The 20,202-nt window shown below is 47.1% G+C and overlaps 1 protein-coding gene across 1 annotated transcript in view; it reads left to right on the plus strand.

Annotated features, from left to right (window-relative positions):
- Positions 1–19,867, plus strand: part of Cd101 (CD101 molecule) — a 38,168-nt gene extending 18,301 nt beyond the window's left edge. The window contains exons 6-9 of the mRNA XM_032897625.1: positions 158–562; positions 4,367–4,777; positions 8,862–9,263; positions 19,054–19,867. Coding sequence (XP_032753516.1) covers positions 158–562; positions 4,367–4,777; positions 8,862–9,263; positions 19,054–19,283 — 1,448 coding nt within the window. The 3' untranslated portion in view covers positions 19,284–19,867. The remainder of the gene's footprint in view (positions 1–157; positions 563–4,366; positions 4,778–8,861; positions 9,264–19,053) is intronic.
- Positions 19,868–20,202: the final 335 nt, after the last annotated feature.

The following is a 20,202-nucleotide window of genomic DNA, read 5'->3' on the forward strand; positions in this document are numbered from 1 at the left end:
GACTGTACTGTGGACCAACCTCTACCCTCGAATTCATGACAGTCCAGGGACACAAATGTGTGGTCCTGTGTGAAGGGTGGCATTGAGAAGACTTGGAAGTCCCTGTGCTTGGACTTGGTAAACAGGAAGTGTGTCTCAATCCCCCCACCCCCCACAGAATCAAGTTTTCGAGTTAATCTGATGAGCCGTCAGCCACAAGTGACGTTAGCCCATACCTTCGACCTGTCCTGCATAGTGAGGGCCAACTACTCGGATCTCAAGCTGCCATTCTCCGTGATGTGGCAGTTCCAGCCAGCTGGCTCTGGAGCCTTCCATCAGCTTATTCGAGTCACCCATGATGGCCGAGTTGAATGGGGGGACACCCTCCCCCAGCTCCACAGGAAGACGAAGGTGTCACAGTCTTTCTTTCGTTCTCAACTCCAAATCCACGATGCTGCCATGGAGGAGACAGGGGTGTATCGGTGCGAAGTGGAGGTTTATGACAGAAATTCCGTGTGCACAAGTGGCCCGGCCAGGGTGTCTGCCACCTCTAACCTATTAATGATTACAGTCACCGTTCCAGGTAAGTGATACTTGACATTGATCCCTCTTTAAAAAGAAAAGAAAAGAATCTCTTTTGGCTGGGTGTGATGGTGCATGCCTACAGTCCCAGTATTCAGGAGGACTGAGAATTTGCGGTCGGCCTAGGTTAAACTAGTGAGCCTCTGTCTCACATAACAACAGAACTCCTCCCACTTTGTGTACACTCTAGAAATAGACATAAAGTTCCCACGTTTGCTGTGGTAAAGTGAGCATGACGTAATGGCATTACCATGAAGGTAGTGTACGTGGAATGCCCACATCGGCTGCTAAAACAGTGAGATCTTTCTTGGCAGCTAATAGCCACTGCTCTTTGACCTCCCCACGCCTGCCATGAGTTCCCATTGTCAGCAGCTACATGACACTGCGTGGCACAGTCAAACCTCACTGCTGAGCTCCAGCATTTTTTTCATATTTGGAAGTGGTAAGGATCATGTAAATTCTATTAGAGTGCTGTCTTCGTTAGGGTTTCATTGCTGTGAAGAGACAAATGACCATGGCAACTCTTATAAAGGACAACATTTAGCTTGGGGTTGTCATCTAGTTTCAGAGGACCAGCCCATTGTCATCATGGCAAGAAGCATGACAGCATCCAGGCAGATGTCGTGCTGGAGAAGGAGCTGGCACTTCTACCTCAGGATCCACAGGCAGCAGAAAGAGACTGTGTGTCACACTGTGAATAGCTTGAGCAATAGGAAACCTCCAAGCCCGCCCCCTCAGTGACACACTTCCTCCAAGGCCACGCCTACCCCATCAATGCCACGCCCACCCCAACAAGGCCACGCCTCCCATGGCCAAGTATTCAAACCCATTTGTTTACAGGGACCATAACCATTCAAACCACCACAAATACGCTTAGCTACCTCTTTTAACATATTAACCTGTAAGAGAGAGTTTGTGGTTCCAGTCCAATTCAGTCCTAAGTTGATAATAGAACACAGAGGCTGAGTCAAAGCCCGCCTAGCTGAAGTTGGGCTGCGCCTTGTGCTTCCTCTCTCCTGACTTGCCATGAGGGGCTTTGAGATTGCTCAGATGAGATGAGCTCTGGGTTTGGATGAGTTATTTAATCTATCCCTACTTCGGTCACCGCCTCGATATAAATCTCTGATGTGCACTTGGACTGCGGTCTACTGTGCACCCAGAGCCTATGCTCAGGCGGGCAGCCACCACGTGCCCTGCTGCTGAGCAGTGCTTTGTTAATGGTCCAGATCTTGCTGTGAATTCACGCCTTAGTTTACTCATCCCTCCCATGATGCTGAGATTGCTTCCACAAGCCGTCCTTTTCCTTGCCCTCTGCCTGGCATGAGGTTTCCTTCCTAACGCCAAGGACACTTCTCATTTTCTTGTACAGAATTCTCCTCCGCCACTGAGTCGCTATATTAATTCTTTTGTTTCGTTTTGTTTTTCTACCATATCTCATTCTGTAGAGCAGGCCAGCCTGAAATTCTCATTCCTCCTGCCCCAACCTACTAAGTGCTCCAGTTACAGGCATACAATGCTTGGCTTTTCTTTTCTTTCTTTTCTTTCTAAACTCAGGCTAGCATCAGACTTGTTAGGTGGCCAAGAATGACCTTGAGCTTCTGATTCTCCTCCATGGTAGTCAAGTCTTCATCCCATTGAGCCCAGTTTCTTTTTTAAAAAACAACTATTCATTTGGATTTAAGCTTAGGTGTTTCCTCTGACTCTCTGTGCTTTTCTACGGGAAAACAAAAACAAAAACAAAAACAAAAACAAAAAAAAAACCAAAAAACCAAATTTCTTCCAGTGGATACAAGCCACCTATTGACAACCTCCATGTTTGTTATCCAGATTGGTTTGTCTTCTGGCCTTAGGATTCACATCTAACGGCTTCCAAGGCATGCTGTGTTCAGGGACATAGCATAGGTCGTTATCATTGTCCAAAGATGCCCCTTCCATATTTTTCATGGTGCAGGGTCCTCCCCCATGTCCCAGCACCACAAATTAGAAACTGCGTTCTCCACATGTCCAAACTCCCATGGCAGGCATGAAAGATCTTTTATAATCCTCTGCACTTGTCTCTTCAGCGCCTCCTACTTCCCATCCTAGATCTGACTTCCAAGCACACTCAGCTGCCTGCATCTATAATCCCCACTTCCCTTTATGTGGAATTCCTTTGCTATCTATTCATCAGAATGGCTGCTATTGATCCTCAAGACTCATTCAGAGTTGCCTCCTCCAGGAAGTCTCCCTTCACTCCTGTCCTGGGTTTAGAGAAATCTGCTGAGTGATCCTGATATTTGTTTCATTAGTACGCATCTCTGTCCTTGTATTGGTGACCAATTACAGGAAGTCTTTGTTCCTATCGTATAACTTCCTCTAAACTGTGATTCACTAACAGGAGCTATTCACAAAATGCCTAGAATGTCTGGTATGTGATTTCATATATATACGTGTTTGTGTGTGTGTGTGTGTGTGTGTGTGTGTGTGTGTGTGTGTGTGATTAACCAATGTTTGTTGAAGGGGAAAATTCAGGGACCTACTGGCATCATCTAGAAAAGTAGGGTGACCGGGCTGGGGATTTAGCTCAGTGGTAGAGCGCTTACCTAGGAAGCGCAAGGCCCTGGGTTAGGTCCCCAGCTCCAAAAAAAGAACCAAAAAAAAAAAAAAAAAAAGAAAAGTAGGGTGACCAACAAGAAATGGCAGAGAGATTTGTGACAAATATTGTTCACCTTAGGACAAAGGAAAAGCCACTAGAGTTAAAAGATAGCAGAACCCCCGTGCATATGATAGTCTCAAATGGAGTGGCTGCAGAAAGACAGACTTGTAATAGCTTGTGAATAACTTCTTCTTGATTACTCACTTTGCTAGGCAGCTCTAACTAGACTTTGACAAATTGGGGATCCAGAAGTGGTTCAGATAGTAAACACACAGAGGCAGAATGCTCATAATGTCATTTTCTCTCAAATTATGCAAATATGCTATGGAAGAAATCCCTCTGCTAAAATACAACAGGATTATCATGTTGGGGGAAGAGCTGGGCTTTTTCCTATGACTGCCCCATCCCCACACAGTAAGGGCAGAAGGAGGACCCGCAGATGGATATTATGAAGAGAGAATCATCAATTTGCAATCACACAGACTTCTCACAGGCATGTCAGGTCTTTTGACATTGTAACAAAAACTGTCATCTACAAAGTTCATGCACAACTGAAACCCCAAGAGCAAAACAAAATTTCTTAGTGTACATTCACAGTTCCGCGTTGGGTCCCATTCACAGCTCCTCTTAGCCACATGCTGCCTGTAAAATGGACAGAGCTCAGTGAAGGGAAGGACAGCTTCCCCAGATTATGAGTCACACCAAAGTTGAGTGAACAGTTAGGGCAGCCTCTGAGAGGGAATTCACCCACACAATGCTTGAGTGGTTCTCGACTTGGGGGCCAAGAGATATTGTGCATATCAGATATTTGCATTGTGATTAACAGTAGCAAAGTTACAGACATGAAATAGCAACAAAATAGTTTTATGGATTATAATATTGTGGCTGTGAGGTCACCACACAATGAGGAACTGTATTATTAGGGTCACCGCATTAGGAAGGTTGAGAACCACTGCTGCTATGGTGGCTGTTTGCCCTGGTTAACAAGCTAGCTTAAAATTCTAAGGTATGTGTGTGTGTGTGTGTGTGTGTGTGTGTGTGTGTGTGTGTGTGTGTGTGTGTGTGTGTGTGAGAGAGAGAGAGAGAGAGAGAGAGAGAGAGAGAGAGAGAGTGGTGTGTATGTGTATGGGTGTTTCTAGGAAGGTAACTCTTTTCATTATTTTCCTTCAGAGAGCAAACTGAGAGTGAACTCAAGCAGTCAGGTCCAAGAGCTAACCATCAGCTCCAGCACTCAAATAGAATGTGCCATCTTGTCCCGATCTGCTGGAAACCTTCCGTTATCCATCATTTGGTACTTCTCTCACATTTCTACAAATGCATCCCACTTGAAAATCCTAGAAATGGACCAAACCAATGTTGTAAAATATGGGGACGAATTTCAAACCCCTCAGAGCAAGCAAAAATTTTATTCCGAGAAAGTTTCCCAAGACTTATTTCTGCTGAACATTCTGAGCATGGAGGACAGTGACCAGGGCCACTACCACTGTGCCGTAGAGGAATGGCTCTTGTCTACAAATGGCACTTGGCAAAAGCTTGAAAGGAAGACTTCAGGACTCACAGAATTGAAACTCAGGCCCACAGGTAAGCCTTGGAAGAGTATCGTCATACATCTTTCGATAGGACTTTCTCCAGTGGCCTTTAGGGTGTGACTATGATCTGGACCACAGAAATAACAGGGCTACAATGATTACAGGACCTGGAAACCTAGCAGAGGAGGGGAGGTTGCTCGAGGTGAATCAGTATGAAGTTTCACGCTCACACAGGAGCAAGATCCCTTTGCCTGGTTTGCCTATCAGCTTGGCAGCCTGGTCCATGCAGCTGCCCAGGGACATGGACCTCCAGATCTCTATAGTAAGAAGCTGTGTCACTCCAGTGGGCCCTACTGTAATTTGGCAGAGGAAGGGTAATACGAAGCATATTCCTCCCACTGTGAACAGAAACTGTACAACTCTGTGGGGATATGTGGAGAAATTGCTTTTCAACATTTGGCTGCCTAAACATAAGGCTAATCAGAGTAGTTAACTGTTGGAATGGCTTACTGGGGGAGTCTTCTCCATCTCTGCAGATCCTTAAGAGTGTAATGGAACTTCCAGCCATTCCAGCTAGTCCCCGAGTGCTGCAGAATGCAGACGGGCTGGACTGGGTCACCTCTAAATGTTGATTAAAGTCAAATGGGTATCACAGCTAAGGAACTGGACAAGATTCAACAGTGTGATCCAACAGTACAAATAACTCCATCTTATGTGGTGCTTAAAGTACTATTTTCGAGATGACATTTTTTTAAAAGCCACTAAGATTATAACTGGGCATTCCCATATGCTGGAGACAGGACACAAAGGTAAGTGAGACAGGGCTCTAGCCCATGGTGAGCTCACAAGCAGCAAGAGAAACATAAGTAAAACCGGCTTAGGGAGCGATCTCTTCCTCTGCCCTTTCTCTTCAGGTCCCTCCCATTCTCTGTGAAGCTTGAGTGCTCCCCAGGGAGTGATCCTGGGCTCTTCTTCTTAGTCACTACTTTTCTCAGAACTTCTAAAGCCCTGCCCTGGCTTTACCTATTGTCTACAAGATAATCACCCCAAATCTTTGGATTTAGATATTCTGAGCCTTGTGCTTTTAGACTCTACTGTTCACTTCTACTTGGATGCCTCAGAGACCCCACCCCCATTGCATTTATTATCTTTTCCTGACCCTCGTGATTACTCTGTCTTCCTACATTCTGGATCTGTGTGACTGAAATCCCTGCCTTCCAGTTACCCTAGCCAAACACTTGACTGTGTGTGCGTGCACGTTTTTAAGGAAGCAACATCTTTTGACTCAAGCCAGTGTTTCTAAGGTAGTAATGTGGCTTCAGGATTAGATCTTTTAGTGTATCGAGAAATTCTCAGTCTGCACTGTTAAGTCAATTGGATTGGGGGGCACCTAGGAAGCTAGTAGAGTCCACTTTGGGTGTGTTATTATAAGAACATTTCCACAGAGGATTAGCTAAGGGGAGACCTGCCTGAATGTGTGTGGCCTCATCAAATAGCCTGGGGTTGGAGGTAGAGGTGCCAGACAGAATAAAAGTGAAGAAGGAGGAGAAAATCCATGGGTGTAGCTGTGCCCTTCCTCCTCTTCCTTGCCATCCTCAGAGCAGCTTTGCCACATGCTCCTATACTATACATCTGCCTCACCTCTGGCCCAAAGCCTAGATGACTTTGGACTAAAATATCTAAAATTATCAACAGGATAAGCATTTCTTCCTCTCTTTAAGTATTTGTTACAACAGCAGCAGCAGCAGCAGCAGCAGTAGCAGCAGCAGCAGCAGCAGCAACAACAACAACAACAAAAAAAAACAAATATAGAAAGTTGATCCCAGAGAGGCGGGGGTCAATGGTGTGACCCAGCCTGATGAAGTGGTTCTTAAGCATTTGGAACTGGTTTGAGGGAGGAGTTTGGAAGAGGTTGGAGAAGCAAGCCAGAACAGTTCTAGAATGTTTTAAGCAGAGCTTAATGGGAAATCCTATTGAAATAAACTGCTGGTAGGAGTATGGACAGCAAGAGACTTTGCTCATGAAATTTTACATGGAAATGGGGACTTTATTGGGAAGTGATCTAACGGTCATTCATGTTGAGTTCTGGCAAATATTTTGTTTATTCCCTGAGATTTGGGTGAGGTTAAACTCAAAAGGAAAAAATAAAATTCCAAGGCAACTCAAACTATGGCATGGTTACTGCGCCTTCCTTTTAGCCAGGTTTACAATGACTAGCAATGAAACAGAGCAGAGAGATATAAAAACTTTGGCATCTGCCCAAAAAAGAGGCTCATGGAAAGTTGAGGAGTGGGAAGTCAAGGAAGCTGTTAGAGATGAGAGCTACACACTCCACACCAGCACAAAGGAAAAGGCTCTTTGGAGGCATCTCAGGAATTGGCCAGACTTACCCACCACAGACTCAAGGATGTAAAAGAGTAAATTCATTGAGGAAAATTTTGCTTGAAAGGCAGTTGTGGTGGCATTCAACTAGAAACACTGAGGCAGCGTAGGACAACTCCAAAGACATCCTGACTTACAGAGTGAGTTCCAGACTACCCTGAACTACTGTGATTTTTTTAAAATGACTTTCCCTTGAGGTAAGAGCAACATGACCAGAGTCCCTTGCTCACACTGGGCTCCATAGGAAGTTGGTTCTGTAGGATCCATTTTACTGGGCGCAGCTGCATAGGCACTAAGAGGCCACTAAAGCCGTGGTCCAAGGGCTCCTAATCATAAGGCAAGCCATCCAGGCGGTGCTGGTTTTGTAGACATGCAGAACATAGGAGTTATTGGAGCATGGTGCCCGGAACCACTAGCCACACAGTAACTCTGCTTCCTTTTTTTTTTTTTTTTTTTTTTTTTTTTTTTTTTTTTTTTTTTTTTTTCGGTGCTGGGGACCGAACCAGGCAAGCGCTCTACCACTGAGCTAAATCCCCAACCCGTAACTCTGCTTCCTTAAGTTGTCTTGCCAAGGTATTTTTGTTGCAGTAATGAAAAACTGATTAACCCAACACAGTCGCATTCCTCAACGAGAGAATGCTTGAAGTGGACCAAAGTCTCTTGAAATACTGAGTGTATTGAGCGCTGTGTGATCACCATGTGACTGCGGGTTGCAGCTGTACACCTGAGTTAGGAAACGAACTATGGAATAGGCTGCCAGGAGATACTGTGGGCATCACCATGGCAGGAGTTTTTTCCTCAGGTCAAAAGAAGAAAGAATTTCAAGAAGAAAATAAACCTTAGTGACAAAGGCCAATGAGAAAACAAAACCATGACTGGAAGGATCTCTTGAGCTTGGAAGTTGACCTTAGTGGAGTATTGTGATGACTTAGAAACCAATTTGCAACCAAAGAGGGCGTAACTGGAGGCAAGGACACAGATAAGTTTATGTGAATTTAGATTCTACATGATTCCCCAAGAAGTACAAGTAAATCCTAATTCTAACACTAAACATAGTCTAAAATCAGGGGGGAAATGTTGAAAACCAACAAAATAGATCAATAAATGAATTGGTGGAGTGGTAAATGTATTATATGCTGTAATGTCCCACCTTGACTTTCTGTTGCTCTTTGTTATAAATCCTGGGGATTTTATTCCAGGTCCTCGCCTGCTGGTTAGTGGAGGAGGGGGGAGGAGGAACGCCAGAGCTGTTTAAAGCATACTTATTAATAACTGAGACAGATCCCTCGGGTGGTATTCTGACACTTGTATCAATGTTCTGTCTCTCGGTGTGTCTAAGCAAGAAGATGGTGTCTGGGTGCGGTGGGGGAAGGTGATTTCATAAGGCCTGGTGCAGCTGTAACACTAGGTTCGGTGGGATACTCAAAGTTGGGAAAGGAACAGCTCCTGTGCCAAGTCAAAGAGGAAGTTCAAAGTTGGGCCAAAGCTGGGAGCCCAGCTGAAGTCCTGTCTATTTCAGCAGGAGGCTCTATCAGGCAAGAGGATAAAGGAGGGAAGTGGTTAGCTTGGTTTGCAGCAGAGAATGTTCTGGCAAGTGTGGCCAAAAGGAGAAGCATCAAAGGAAAGCATTCATGATGAAGGTTCTCTTGTCTGGAGAATCCCAGATGAGATCTCCCAGTGGAAATGACAGGGCTCAAAGGTGACCGGGCCAAAAGTCTTGCTCTTCTCTAACTGTCCACCACTTTGCCTTCTAGGAAGTCAGGTCCATGTCTCCAAAGTAAGCTGGAAGGGAAATGCTACAGAGTATGGAGAGGCGGGCTTCAGCTGCAGCCTGGACGGCCCTGGTAGCACATCCTCCCTGTACTCTGTGACTTGGTACTGGAGCAAAGGAACCGCTGTGGACGGGAGTCAAATGCTGGTGCACCTGCAGTATGACGGCTTGCTGCAGTATGGCCAAGAGGGGAGCAGGAAGCTCCTGGACTGCTACCGATCCTCTCCCACAGATTTTGTCCTGAAGCTGCATCGGGTGGAAATGGAGGATGCTGGGATATATTGGTGCAGGGTGGCTGAGTGGCAGCAATATGGCCACCCAGGCAAGTGGATCAACCAAGCCTCAGATGAATCACAACGAATGGTACTCCGGGTGCTGCGCTCAGGTAACTTGGGGGTCACTCAGCCACTGGCTCAAGGGTCATGGCATGTCCTGTTCCCCTCTACGATTCTTGCTAGCCTTGTTTCCTTCTTTCTTCTGGCTAATGACCATATTTCAAATTCCTCAAAGAAGATAACTATACTGCCTTTCTCCATAATAACTGGTTTCAACCAGCAAGGTCTGCATGAGGTTTGGGCACAGACACCTGACTAATAGGCACGTCTGACCTGTTCTGCCCTTCCCTGCCCAAGCAAAGAGCCATCAGCATCCTGTATGCCTCTGATACCCAAATAGCATGTGCAGCCAGGATCCTTACCTCTTGGCTGATGCTCTAACCTCCAGATGCTGTTTTTATAGTGGAAAAGAAAACAAGGCAGAAGACGACAGTTGTGATGATAGGTCTGCAATTTGACCCAACTGAACCAGAGTCAGTTACACCCAAATACGCTCCCCTCTCTCTGCCTGCCTCCTCACCAAACTGTCCAGGCTTTGGTAATGTTACTGGTCAAACATAACCAACTTACAGAGGTAGAATGACTGCTCCGGCTCAAAGCTTTAGAGACTCTGGTCTACGATCATTGCCCTGTGACTGAGTCTGCAGCAGCATACCATGGCTGGAATCTGTGGCCGAGCAAACCACTCACCCTGTGTCTAGGAAGAGAGGAAGAGGAGGGACTGGTGTCTCACCATCCCCTTCAGCGATGTACCTTTAATAACAGGAAGATCTCCTGCTTGAACTGTCTCCCGCTAGGCATCATCACCTCCAAATAGAACCAAACAGAAGAGCAAGCCCTTCACACGTGGACTATTTAGGGCACGGGGTGGTCATTTAAGACCCAGATGATAGCACTGGTCATTTGGTATCTTCTTTCCATTGTGTCATTGTGTCCTAGAAGACATGAAAGAAAGGACGATGTCATAGAGAGTTGCCTTCTGGGTTCCAGCAAAGGCCTTTGACCAAAGAGTGACAGTTCTTTGTGCAGGGAAGTCGTCCTCAGCCACTGTCAGCCTAGTGTCGTATCAGACATGTGATGGGCCTCTATTAGGCTTGTGTTAATAAGAGCTGTCTCTTCCAGCAAGACCAGCAAATTGTGGCCGCCATAGGACCTGCCAGCTAATTATCTTACACTTCTTTCCATTCCAGTGAGACCCAAGTAGGTGAAAGGCAAACTACAGGCTGAACTTAGGTTGGAAAAGACTGGAGAAACTAAGGCAAAGTCTTGGGATCTACCACAGGGAAGATAAATGGGACTTATCATCAAACTGGCAGTCCCAGGAGACCAGCTGGCTTTAGAGGCAGTTCCTGGAAGGACAAGGGTACATACGGCAACTTCTCACAGGCAGAGAACCTCACCACATCCAGGTAGGGTCCATCTGAAGTGTTCCTTAGGGCTCTGCCATCCTCTTCCCCTGTCTAATCTTCAGGGCTCCGTCATCTTTCGCTCAGGTCCGTTCTTCAGTAATTTTTTTCCCCATGGGTCCAAGCAGAATTTTTCTTATCAGCTTTTCATTCCAACAATTATAGGATAGTCCACACATCTGGCTGCACTCCACAAGTGTTTTCCTCTGGAATTCATGGGCCCCAGAGAGTCAGCAGTTTTTGCAGTAGAATAAATAAAATAGCAACCATAAGAAGGGCAGACTCTGTGACTAGCAAGCGCCTCCCCTATGAGACAGGTGAGATGATGCACAGCCTGTCTATGTGGGAGCATGAAGAGCGGGTGTAAAGGAGGAACTCTGGAGGGAGGCATTAAAAATGGAGTCACTTTTGTCTCCTCTGAAAATGCTCACAAGCCTGTGCCATGACCAGCAGGGTTTTCACTGCAACAACACCATGTGTTCCCAAGGCAATCCTGTGACTCAGACACTGGTTTGCTCCACCTTGCTGCTCCTGGCTGGTGGTTAGGAAAACAGTCTGGAGTAATAAAAAGTCCTTAGGGATTGGAATCCGAAAGCCTAAACTCAGATTACAGTCCTACCACGTATTAGCTGTGTCATCAGACTGTGCTTTCTTGTGTGTTGTTTGGCTTTCTCATAAAAAGAGGATCATAATACAAATATGTTTTGAAGAACCTAGTATAGACACTAGCGTATTATAAGTTTTAGATAAATGTAAATCCCTTTGTCTTTATGCCTTCAACCAAACTTGTCACATACATATACATACACTACCATAATTTCTTTTCATGTTGCTGACATAAAACACTTTGACAAATGCAACGTAAGGAGAGAAAAGGTCAATTCTGGTTCCTAGTTCAAATATACAGTTCAGCTGGGTAGCACACACCTTTGATCCCAGCATTTGGGAAGCAGAGGCAGGCAGTTCTCCAGTTTGGAGGCAAGCCTTGTCTACAAAGCAAGTACTAAGACAACCAGGGCTACACAGAGAAACCCTGTCTGAAAAAAAAAAACCAAAAGGAAAAAAAAAAAAGATACAGGTCATAATGGTAAGAAAGTCAAGGGGGCAGGAACTCGGGGAGGGGAGTTCCATTGTGTCTGCACTTTGGAAGAACCCAGCAATGAGTGCTTATGCCTGGCTCACTTTCTCCTTTTTTAGAATCTAAGGAATGATGCCACCCACAGTGGGCAAGCCTTCACACCTCAGTTAACATCATCAAGATAATCCTTCACAGATTTGCCCGTTTCCTAGTTGATGCCAGATTCTGTCAAGCTGAGGACTCTAATCATCACACATACATATGTAACAGGCTTACACCCATCTATGAGGCAGACTGTTTTAATTTGCTCAGTATGTAATCATATGAGATCCGAGCACACAAAAGTGCATATGGCAGAGGTCGTTCCCACAGAATGGGGAGAGTCGAACCCGCTGTGATAAGCATCATCAGAGAAGCAGTCCCAGGATGCTAAGGGAGCAACTGAACTAGAGTAAAGGGTCAGGGACTGATGCTGTCTGGGAAAATGGACGTGTGAGAAGAAGAAGAACTATTTTAGGAACAGGTACACAAGATGGCAAAAAGATCTAAAACTTCATGCCGGAGCGAGGGAACCTCGGTGGCTGAGAAGGGCTCAAACTCAGTGTGCGGAGTACAAGGCTAAGCGATGGGAGCACGAGTGTGGGGCTAGCACAGAGCTAAGATGTGCCTAGTGTCTAAAGTGAGGGAGAGGCGCTTTACCATGGCAGGTATGGGGTGCTACTGAGTAAGATCAGGTGCAGCAGTGACGCCCTGAGAGTCACGTTTGGAAGGTTCCCATTGGGTGCAGCAGTGAAGCTGAAGTGGAGGGAGGGCAGACGGAGCAGGGCGAGCTACGTGAAACTGTAGCCAAGATGAGGCAAGATGGAGGCCTGAGCCCAGGCAGTGGTGAGGAGGGTTGAGTAAGCAGGAGGTGTTCAGAGGTTGGTTAGCTTGATGGACGTCTGTGGGCAGTGAGTGAGCAGAAGAAGCAAATTGGTATTGGGCTTAGGTGGATCATGAGGCCGTTTACCAAGCAACCGAACCAAGGCTTAGAGGGGGAGATCGGTCTGATTTGTGCAAGTTGAGCTGGGACTCAACTCAAAAAGAGTTTCCAAGAAGCTTTTATCTGTGGGATTTATTAGTGGGAATTCCAAGTGTGGACCACATGTGACTTGTACACTAGGAGCTACCAATGTATGACCATTAGCGATGCTCAGGGGAGGACACCCAAGGTAAAGTACCAGGCATCGGCAGTAGAGAATCAGAGCAGCGTATCAGGAGGCAAGAGACCGAGGACTACGATAGGCTGCTTAAGGTAAGAATGGGAGGGCCAAAGAGATGCCTCAGGGATTAAAAACGCAGCTGTTCAACCATGATAACTGGAGTTCAGGTCCTAGGACCCTGTGACAAGCCAGGCATGACCTCACATGCATGTGTGACACCAGAACTATTGGTAGCAACCTTAGAAGGCTCTCTGGGGTTTGCTGGCTGCCAGCCTAGGCGAAAAGTAACATGAGCTACAGGAGAGACCCTGACTCAAAAGGCAGAGGGTGGTAGAGGAGGACACCTGCATATAACACACACACACACACACACACACACACACACACACAGAGAGAGAGAGAGAGAGAGAGAGAGAGAGAGAGAGAGAGACAGAGAGAGAGAGACAGAGAGAGAGAGAGACAGAGAGAGAGAGAGAGAGAGAGAGAGAGAAACATCTCCCTGGATCTAAGCAATGTGAGAGTCAGCCTGAGGTGTGAGGTCTGAGGAGTGAGGAGTTAGGTGCAAGGTACTTTCTCAAGAGCGGTAAAGGGCAAGAGAGAAGGACCATAAGAGGTGGCAGGAAGCATAGACAAATGAGTTTTAGTTGTTTGTTCTGCTTGAGGTTCAAGTTTGGTAGTCTCGGGAGCATGTTACAGTATGAGAGGAAGCGGCAGTGGGGGCGGAGGGATGAAGTCCATACAGCAGCACCTGGCTGTGAAGGCAGCCCTTCATGACATCCTTATCCTTCCTGGTAGGTATCTGAGTCTTAGTGGTTCTCTGACTTACCTCCTCTCAGACATCACCCTGGAGCTACCTGTGCCATACACATCACCACTAGGGGGCACCCAAGAGAGGCGCTCACAGTTGGATTCCTGCTGGCTGCAGACTTTGCTGGTAGACTCCAAATCAGATACTGCTTATCACTGCTCTTCACTTCATCACCTCCCCTGTTTGGCCACACCAGATGGGGTTAGTTTTAGAACGACATGAAAGAGCCGTGGATTACATAGCTGAGTCGAGGTCGAGCAGATATAGCCTGGACCTTGCTTCCCCACAACCGCCAATTGCCTCTTAACAATGACTCAATGGGGTGAGCGCTATAGGGCTGAGCCTTTTTTACCTTACCTTAAGATCGTAAGTACAGTGTGTATGTGTGTGTGTGTGTGTGTGTGTGTATGTATGTATGTATGTATGTATGTATGTATGTATGTATTTACTTGAGTTAAGGTTTCATAGCTCCTGGGCTGTTTTAACACATGCTATATAGCCAAGGATAATCTTGAACTTCCGATCTTTCTGCATCTACCTCCTCAGGGCTAGGATTACACGCCTGCCTTATTACAGCATACGTCTATAACACGAGGGTTCAGACCCAGGCCTTTGTGCATGCCAAGCAAACGTATTACCTAAATGTCGTGTTCTGAAAAACTTGTCTTGATGCAGTGATAGGCCAGACCATAAGGCTTTCTGGGAGGTTGGATTAGTCGTGGCAGCATAATACTCATCACCGTGTCTCAGCTTTTATTTAGATAAGAATTTACTGAGAAATGGATTCTTAAAGGACACACGCACTCCTCCCACACTGAAGTTTCTGGAGAGGCCATTTGTTTATTTTCCGCAGCGTACTCAACAAGGTCTGGCACGAGGCACTGAGCTAACACTTGAGAGAATGAACAAGCACTCCCTCAATTAGGTTAAAACAGGAAGCTGTCAGGGGCCACCCACTCTGGGATGCACTTGCTGCAGAGATCCAAACCCCACTTTTAGTTCTTGGCAGGAGCCAGATCTCTCAAATGACCTCACATGGCCCAAGTTCTGAATGGAGGTAGAGAAAGACTGAAAACACCTTTATTCTCTCTCTCTCTCTCTCTCTCTCTCTCTCTCTCTCTCTCTCTCTCTCTCTCGTCAGCATTTCTGAGGAAATGACTAAAAGAAAAGCTCTTCCTTGTGTGCCTGGCCATGGGCAAAAGGAAGCAATTTCTAAACGACTGCTCAAGACGAAGTGAGTTCATTGCATTTTTGGCTCCGTTCTGCAGGCCTTGTACTTTGAGTCTGGGGCACTTACTTGGATTGATTTGCAATGCCAAACTGTAATGGTTTTGAGTGTCACCGGTTTGCATCCAAACGTGGGTGAGAGGCAGATGGTAGGGAAATGGGCACCACAGGATCCGGAGCAAGCAGTGCCCTCCCCCGAGAGGTCATTTAGAAGCACTGGAGCTGACAGTTACTCACACTTGGCCAACTCGGCACTGTGCAGAGGGCACTGTGCTGCCCCTTGGTGGCAGACTGCTCTATATGGAGCAGCCTCCTCCCATGAAGACAGTTCCTTCAGCCTGAAGGCTAGAGTCTCAGGGGCAGAATAAACCAGGGCCAGATTTCTTCCTACATCCCATGTGCCCATCCCTGTCACCGTCATCCTGCCATCCCAGCTCTGTGAGACTTGCCACAGACTCACCTCCTGATTCCCTACCACCCGACTAGAAGGCAAGCCAGTGGAATAGTTCCTTTGCTATTTCTAGGATTAAAAAACACCATGACCATGGTAACTTATAAAAGAAAGAATTTGTTTGGGCCTATAATTCCAGAGGGTTAGAGGCCATGATGGCAAAACAGAGGCAGCAGGTAGTGGGTGTGGCAGCTAGCACAGACAATGAGGCCTTACATCCTGAACTACGAGCACAAAGCAGAGAAGGTGAACTAGAAGGGCAGTGTGCATCCTTAAACTCTCCAAGCCAGCCACAGCGACACACTTCCTCCAGCAAGGCCATAACTCCTAAACCTCTCCAAACAGCACCAACAATCGGAGGGCAAATGTTCAAATGCCTGAGATGGATGGAGATTTCTTACTCAAATCACCACAGCCAGGGGCTCCAAAGGGATCACCTGACTTTCCCCATGAAGGGTGAGATTTAGCCGTGGAATAACGTGAGGGGTCAGTTGTGGTTGTTGGTTTCCCATCCCTGGGATGGAAGACCCGAGGCAGCTTCTCGGGAAGAAAGGGATACTTTGTCTCATTGTTTTGGAGTTTTCAGAGTTGGTCCGTGGCTTTGGGCTGGCAGCAAGGTGGGTAAGAGGGTGTGACATTTTGAGAAACTTCTTAGCTCTTTGCATCCTGGAAGCAAAGAGAAAAGGGAGGAAAGAGGGAGGGAGGGAAAGGAGAGAGAGAGAGAGGGAGGGAGGGGGAAGGGGGAGGGGGGGGAGAGGGGGAGGAGGGAGGGAGACTGAGAGGGAGAGAGAATGAGAATGAAAACTAGAATTCCACTGTCCTCTTTAAGATCGTGCCCCCTGTGACCTATGACCTCCCATTGAGCACCACCTCTTAAAGGTCCCCTCACTTTCCAGTAGTGCCGAGCCATGGCCAAACCTTTACTATCTGACTCTTTTGCAGGACATTCCAGATCCACACCACAGAGCTGAGGTGAATCAGCAAGCTAGGGAGAAGGTTGCCTGGGAGTTTCTCAGCTTTCCTGGGAACGTTCTAGCTACTGTCTATGGCTTAACCACTCAACAAATGGTCTGGATATTGTGTTAAATGTTATCTCCTTGCAGCTCCATAAATTATCCTGCTTAGTTGATAAGGAAACAGAGGATTGGAGGAGAAGAATAACTTCCCCAGTAAGAGTGAGTTGAGGAGTGACGAGCCGAGCCAAGCTCTCTCTGGAGTATGATGTAGGAATGCTCATGGCCAGTGTTTTCACAGGGACTCCATGGTTCCATCCTCTCTCAGTGAAAGGCCTTGAGCCTGGGCTCAAGAGAGACACTGAGGCAGATTGTCCTATTGGGTAAGAAGTTTATTACAAGGGTTATTAATGCCAAGCACAGAGCTCTAATGAGTGTTCAAGGAGGCTCCTCTTAGAGGGCTCAAGAAGGTTCACATGGTGAGCATGCAGCCAGGGTCTTGGATTCAGTTGCTGCAGAGTGGGTGGGGTGGAGAGGAGAAGGGGGTTCCAGGAATGTGCAGCTCTGAGGATGTGGGGAAGTGAGAAAGAAGGGCCTGTCTAGTTGACGTCTACCCAGTATATGGGTGGGGGCATGTGTCAACCCTGGCCGGCCTTTGATATCCCAGGGAGTCGAGCCCTGAGGTTTGTAAACTTCCTTGGGGAAGTGAAAAATTGTGGCTGTCTGTCATTCTCTGGGAATCTGGACACCTGAGAAGACTGTTTACGCTCTCAGAGATGGGCTCTCTGTAGGGCACTTGTCATTTCCTGACAGTGGCCATCGCTTTCATAAAAAGAAGTTTCTTTGGGTAGCCATGGTTGAGCAGCCTGGCCCATTCTAACAGTGTTGCAGTCTCTGCTTCCTTTGACTGTGTTTGCAAGCATCATCACAGGAGACCTGGGAGACTAATTATTGTCCAGCTGGACCATTTGGGAGAAGAATGCACAAAGAGGTTAAAAAAAAGGATTAAAAAGTTAAGCCAGGCGTGGTGACACGCGCCTATAATCCCAACCTTTGGGAAGCTGCGGCAGGAAGATCATGTGTTTGAGGTTAGTTCAGGCTACGCTACATAGTGAGACTCAGCCTCAGATCAAAACAAACAAAAGAAAAAATAACATTCAAAGTCTCTCTCTGCCATTGATCACGTTTTCAAGAAGGAAAATCAAATGCAAGATGAAGACTACAATTGAGAAGGAAAAAAAAAAAAAACCCAAAATCTAGGCCACCAACTCTACAACTCTGTGCCAAACCCATTCAGAACTGACAGCCTAATGCTCACCAGGGACCGCCACTCTGCACGACGGCGGCCACCCTGGTTCTTGCATGGGGAACACACTCGGTAGTCGATTCTTTCTCCAGGATCCTGGAGGCCTTCCAGGGAAAGTGCTTTACAAGACACAGAGACATGTAAAACACAGGCCCAGCGCTCCAGGAGCTCACAGAACCCACCTCGAGCAAATGTCTGGGCTCTCTCTTGATTTCCGGCGAAGAGGCTGTCTTTGACGTGTAAAGTGCATCAGCGAGGCCCCGAAGGGACATTTGTGCACTCGGAGGTTGGTCAGAATGACCTATTAAACCTGTTTTATCACTGGGAATCCATAATCTCGAAAATTGTACAGCTTAACCTTTGAAGAAGAGAGGTCTCCTGTCCTGATGGTTTCCCAAGCAAAGCCCAGCTGCCGTTAGTCAGATTGTTCAGAATAGCCCTGATTTCACATATACCATAAATGTAGCTGGAAGACTACAGTGAGTGGTTGGTAGCACATTACACGTGTGACTTTCTGCTGAATGCCTGTAACCCAGGCCGTTAGCCATTAGCTCAGGGTGCCATTTCCCAGGACCTGTGGTCTCCGTGGTCCTCTCTGCTTTGCTTCCCTGGGAAGTGGCCAGGAGCCCCAATGCCCCACATGTTGCTCTGCTGATGGTGCTTCCCAGCTGGCTGCAGCTGCTGGAGGATCGCATGCCTCTGTACGGTGTCTTTGACTCTGGCAGCATTCGATTTGGTTTAAGATCAGCAAATGCAGGAACCGGGGACACTTAGACATTCTCAATCCAGGAAGAAAGGGGCCAAAACAAAGGGTTGCGTGACAAGGAGGGGTGAGCACTGGGCCAGGAAAGAAGTCTGGGAGAAGTGAGGACCAACCAGACAGGGGCTGTGCCCAATAGCTTAGATACAGGAAGTGAGAATGGTGGTGCAAGGAGCCAGGGCTTGGGATAACCTATGTGTCACGGGTCAGGGGGAGAAGCACCTTCCTCGAGAGGTACAGCTGCTACTGAGGACAGCGTGGTGCCCTGTGAATTTCAGAAACAGCAGTGGGAATAGCTCAGTTAAAAATTCAGGGCCAGCTACACAGTTGAGAACGAGGACTGAATTATACATATCTTTTCTGAGGGAAGAAGATTAAAGGAAAGGTTGTCTTTTTTTTTTTGTTTTGCTTTTCTTTTTGGCTGGTGGTTGTAAGTAGGTCATTGGTAGCTCTACAGCTGCCTGGCCGGGCAGGGGGAGAGGTGCACGTTGGGAAGGTCCTGGGTCTGTTCTCCCAGTGCTCTCACTCACAGGATGAAAGGCCTGTTATCTACGTGGACTTGCTGATGATAATGTGTATGGTGGTGTCCGTGCCTAGTTGGCCCTGATAATTGGGATGCTGATTATCTTCTGTGTTTCTCTGGTTGCAGAGTCCACGTTCTCTTCCCGGATCTGCTCCTCCGGACCCTTACTCTACTTCCTCGTCATCTGCCCCTTCCTCATGCTGCTCCTTCTGTTCACGTCCTGCCTCTGCTTGTACTGGAAGGCCAGGAAGTTGTCAGACCTGAGTCTCAGTGCGAAGAAAGAAAAGGCTCTCTGGGTGGGCATGAGGAGGACATCACTTCAGAAGGAAGCAGGAGAGGAGGGTGAAGGCTACTGAGTTCCAAGGAGCATCTGTGCTGACAGAAGGAGTGTGTGGAGAGACTCGGTTGGACTGACCAGGGTGAATGAATTGTGCTTCAGACCTTGGCCAAGTCACCTAGGGACCAGAAGGACCATGCCACGGGCATGTGTGGTTAACCAGATCTAGTTGAGTGCTTCTTTGTGTAGCAACCTTTTTTTTTCTTTCATCCTTCAGAAGCAGATAGCGTCATTGACCCCACTTACACAGACCTCACCTCTTAGAGGTCCAGCCCTCATCTGGAAAGAGAGGACCACCAGCTGGCAAGCCTTCCTTCCTCTCTCATTCCTCTCCAACATCACCTATTCCCTTGGAAACATCAGCTTGGCCCAGCCACAAGGGAAATAATTTTTCTTTAGATAAGAAATGTAGGGGAAACTGGGTGTCTGCAAAGCAAGAGAAATTGAGAGCATGGACTGGCTTGCCTGCAATCGGACTCCCCCAGTCAGTATGTAGCTTTTTCTAGGCAGAAATCCAATGTTTTTCCTCCAACCCCCTTTACCAATGCCTGCTGAAAAGTTAAAGAGTAGTTGTCTAATCAATATTGGTCCTTTGACAAAAGAGTAACATGTTGCAGCCTTTTTGAAGTGTTGATTCGATGTACTGCTTTTATGATTTGGGCGTGTTTTTTGTTTCTGTCTTTGTTATGTTGAGAAAAGGTCTTGGGATACAGCCCCATGCCAGCCTTGAACTTGATCTCACTGTATAGCCCTGCACTGTACAGTCTGGAGTGTCCTCCGATTTACAGCGGTCTTCCCCCTACCAAGGCCAGCCTCCAAGTGCTGGGATTAGAAGCATGTATTGGCATTGGTCAGTGCTGTGCATGTCTTTAATCCCAGCACTGAGGAGGTAGAAGTGGGTGAATCTCTGAGCTCAAGGCCAGCCTGGTCTACAGAGT

The sequence above is a fragment of the Rattus rattus genome, chromosome 3 (genome assembly GCF_011064425.1).
Source record: "Rattus rattus isolate New Zealand chromosome 3, Rrattus_CSIRO_v1, whole genome shotgun sequence".
Taxonomy (NCBI): Eukaryota; Metazoa; Chordata; class Mammalia; order Rodentia; family Muridae; genus Rattus; species Rattus rattus.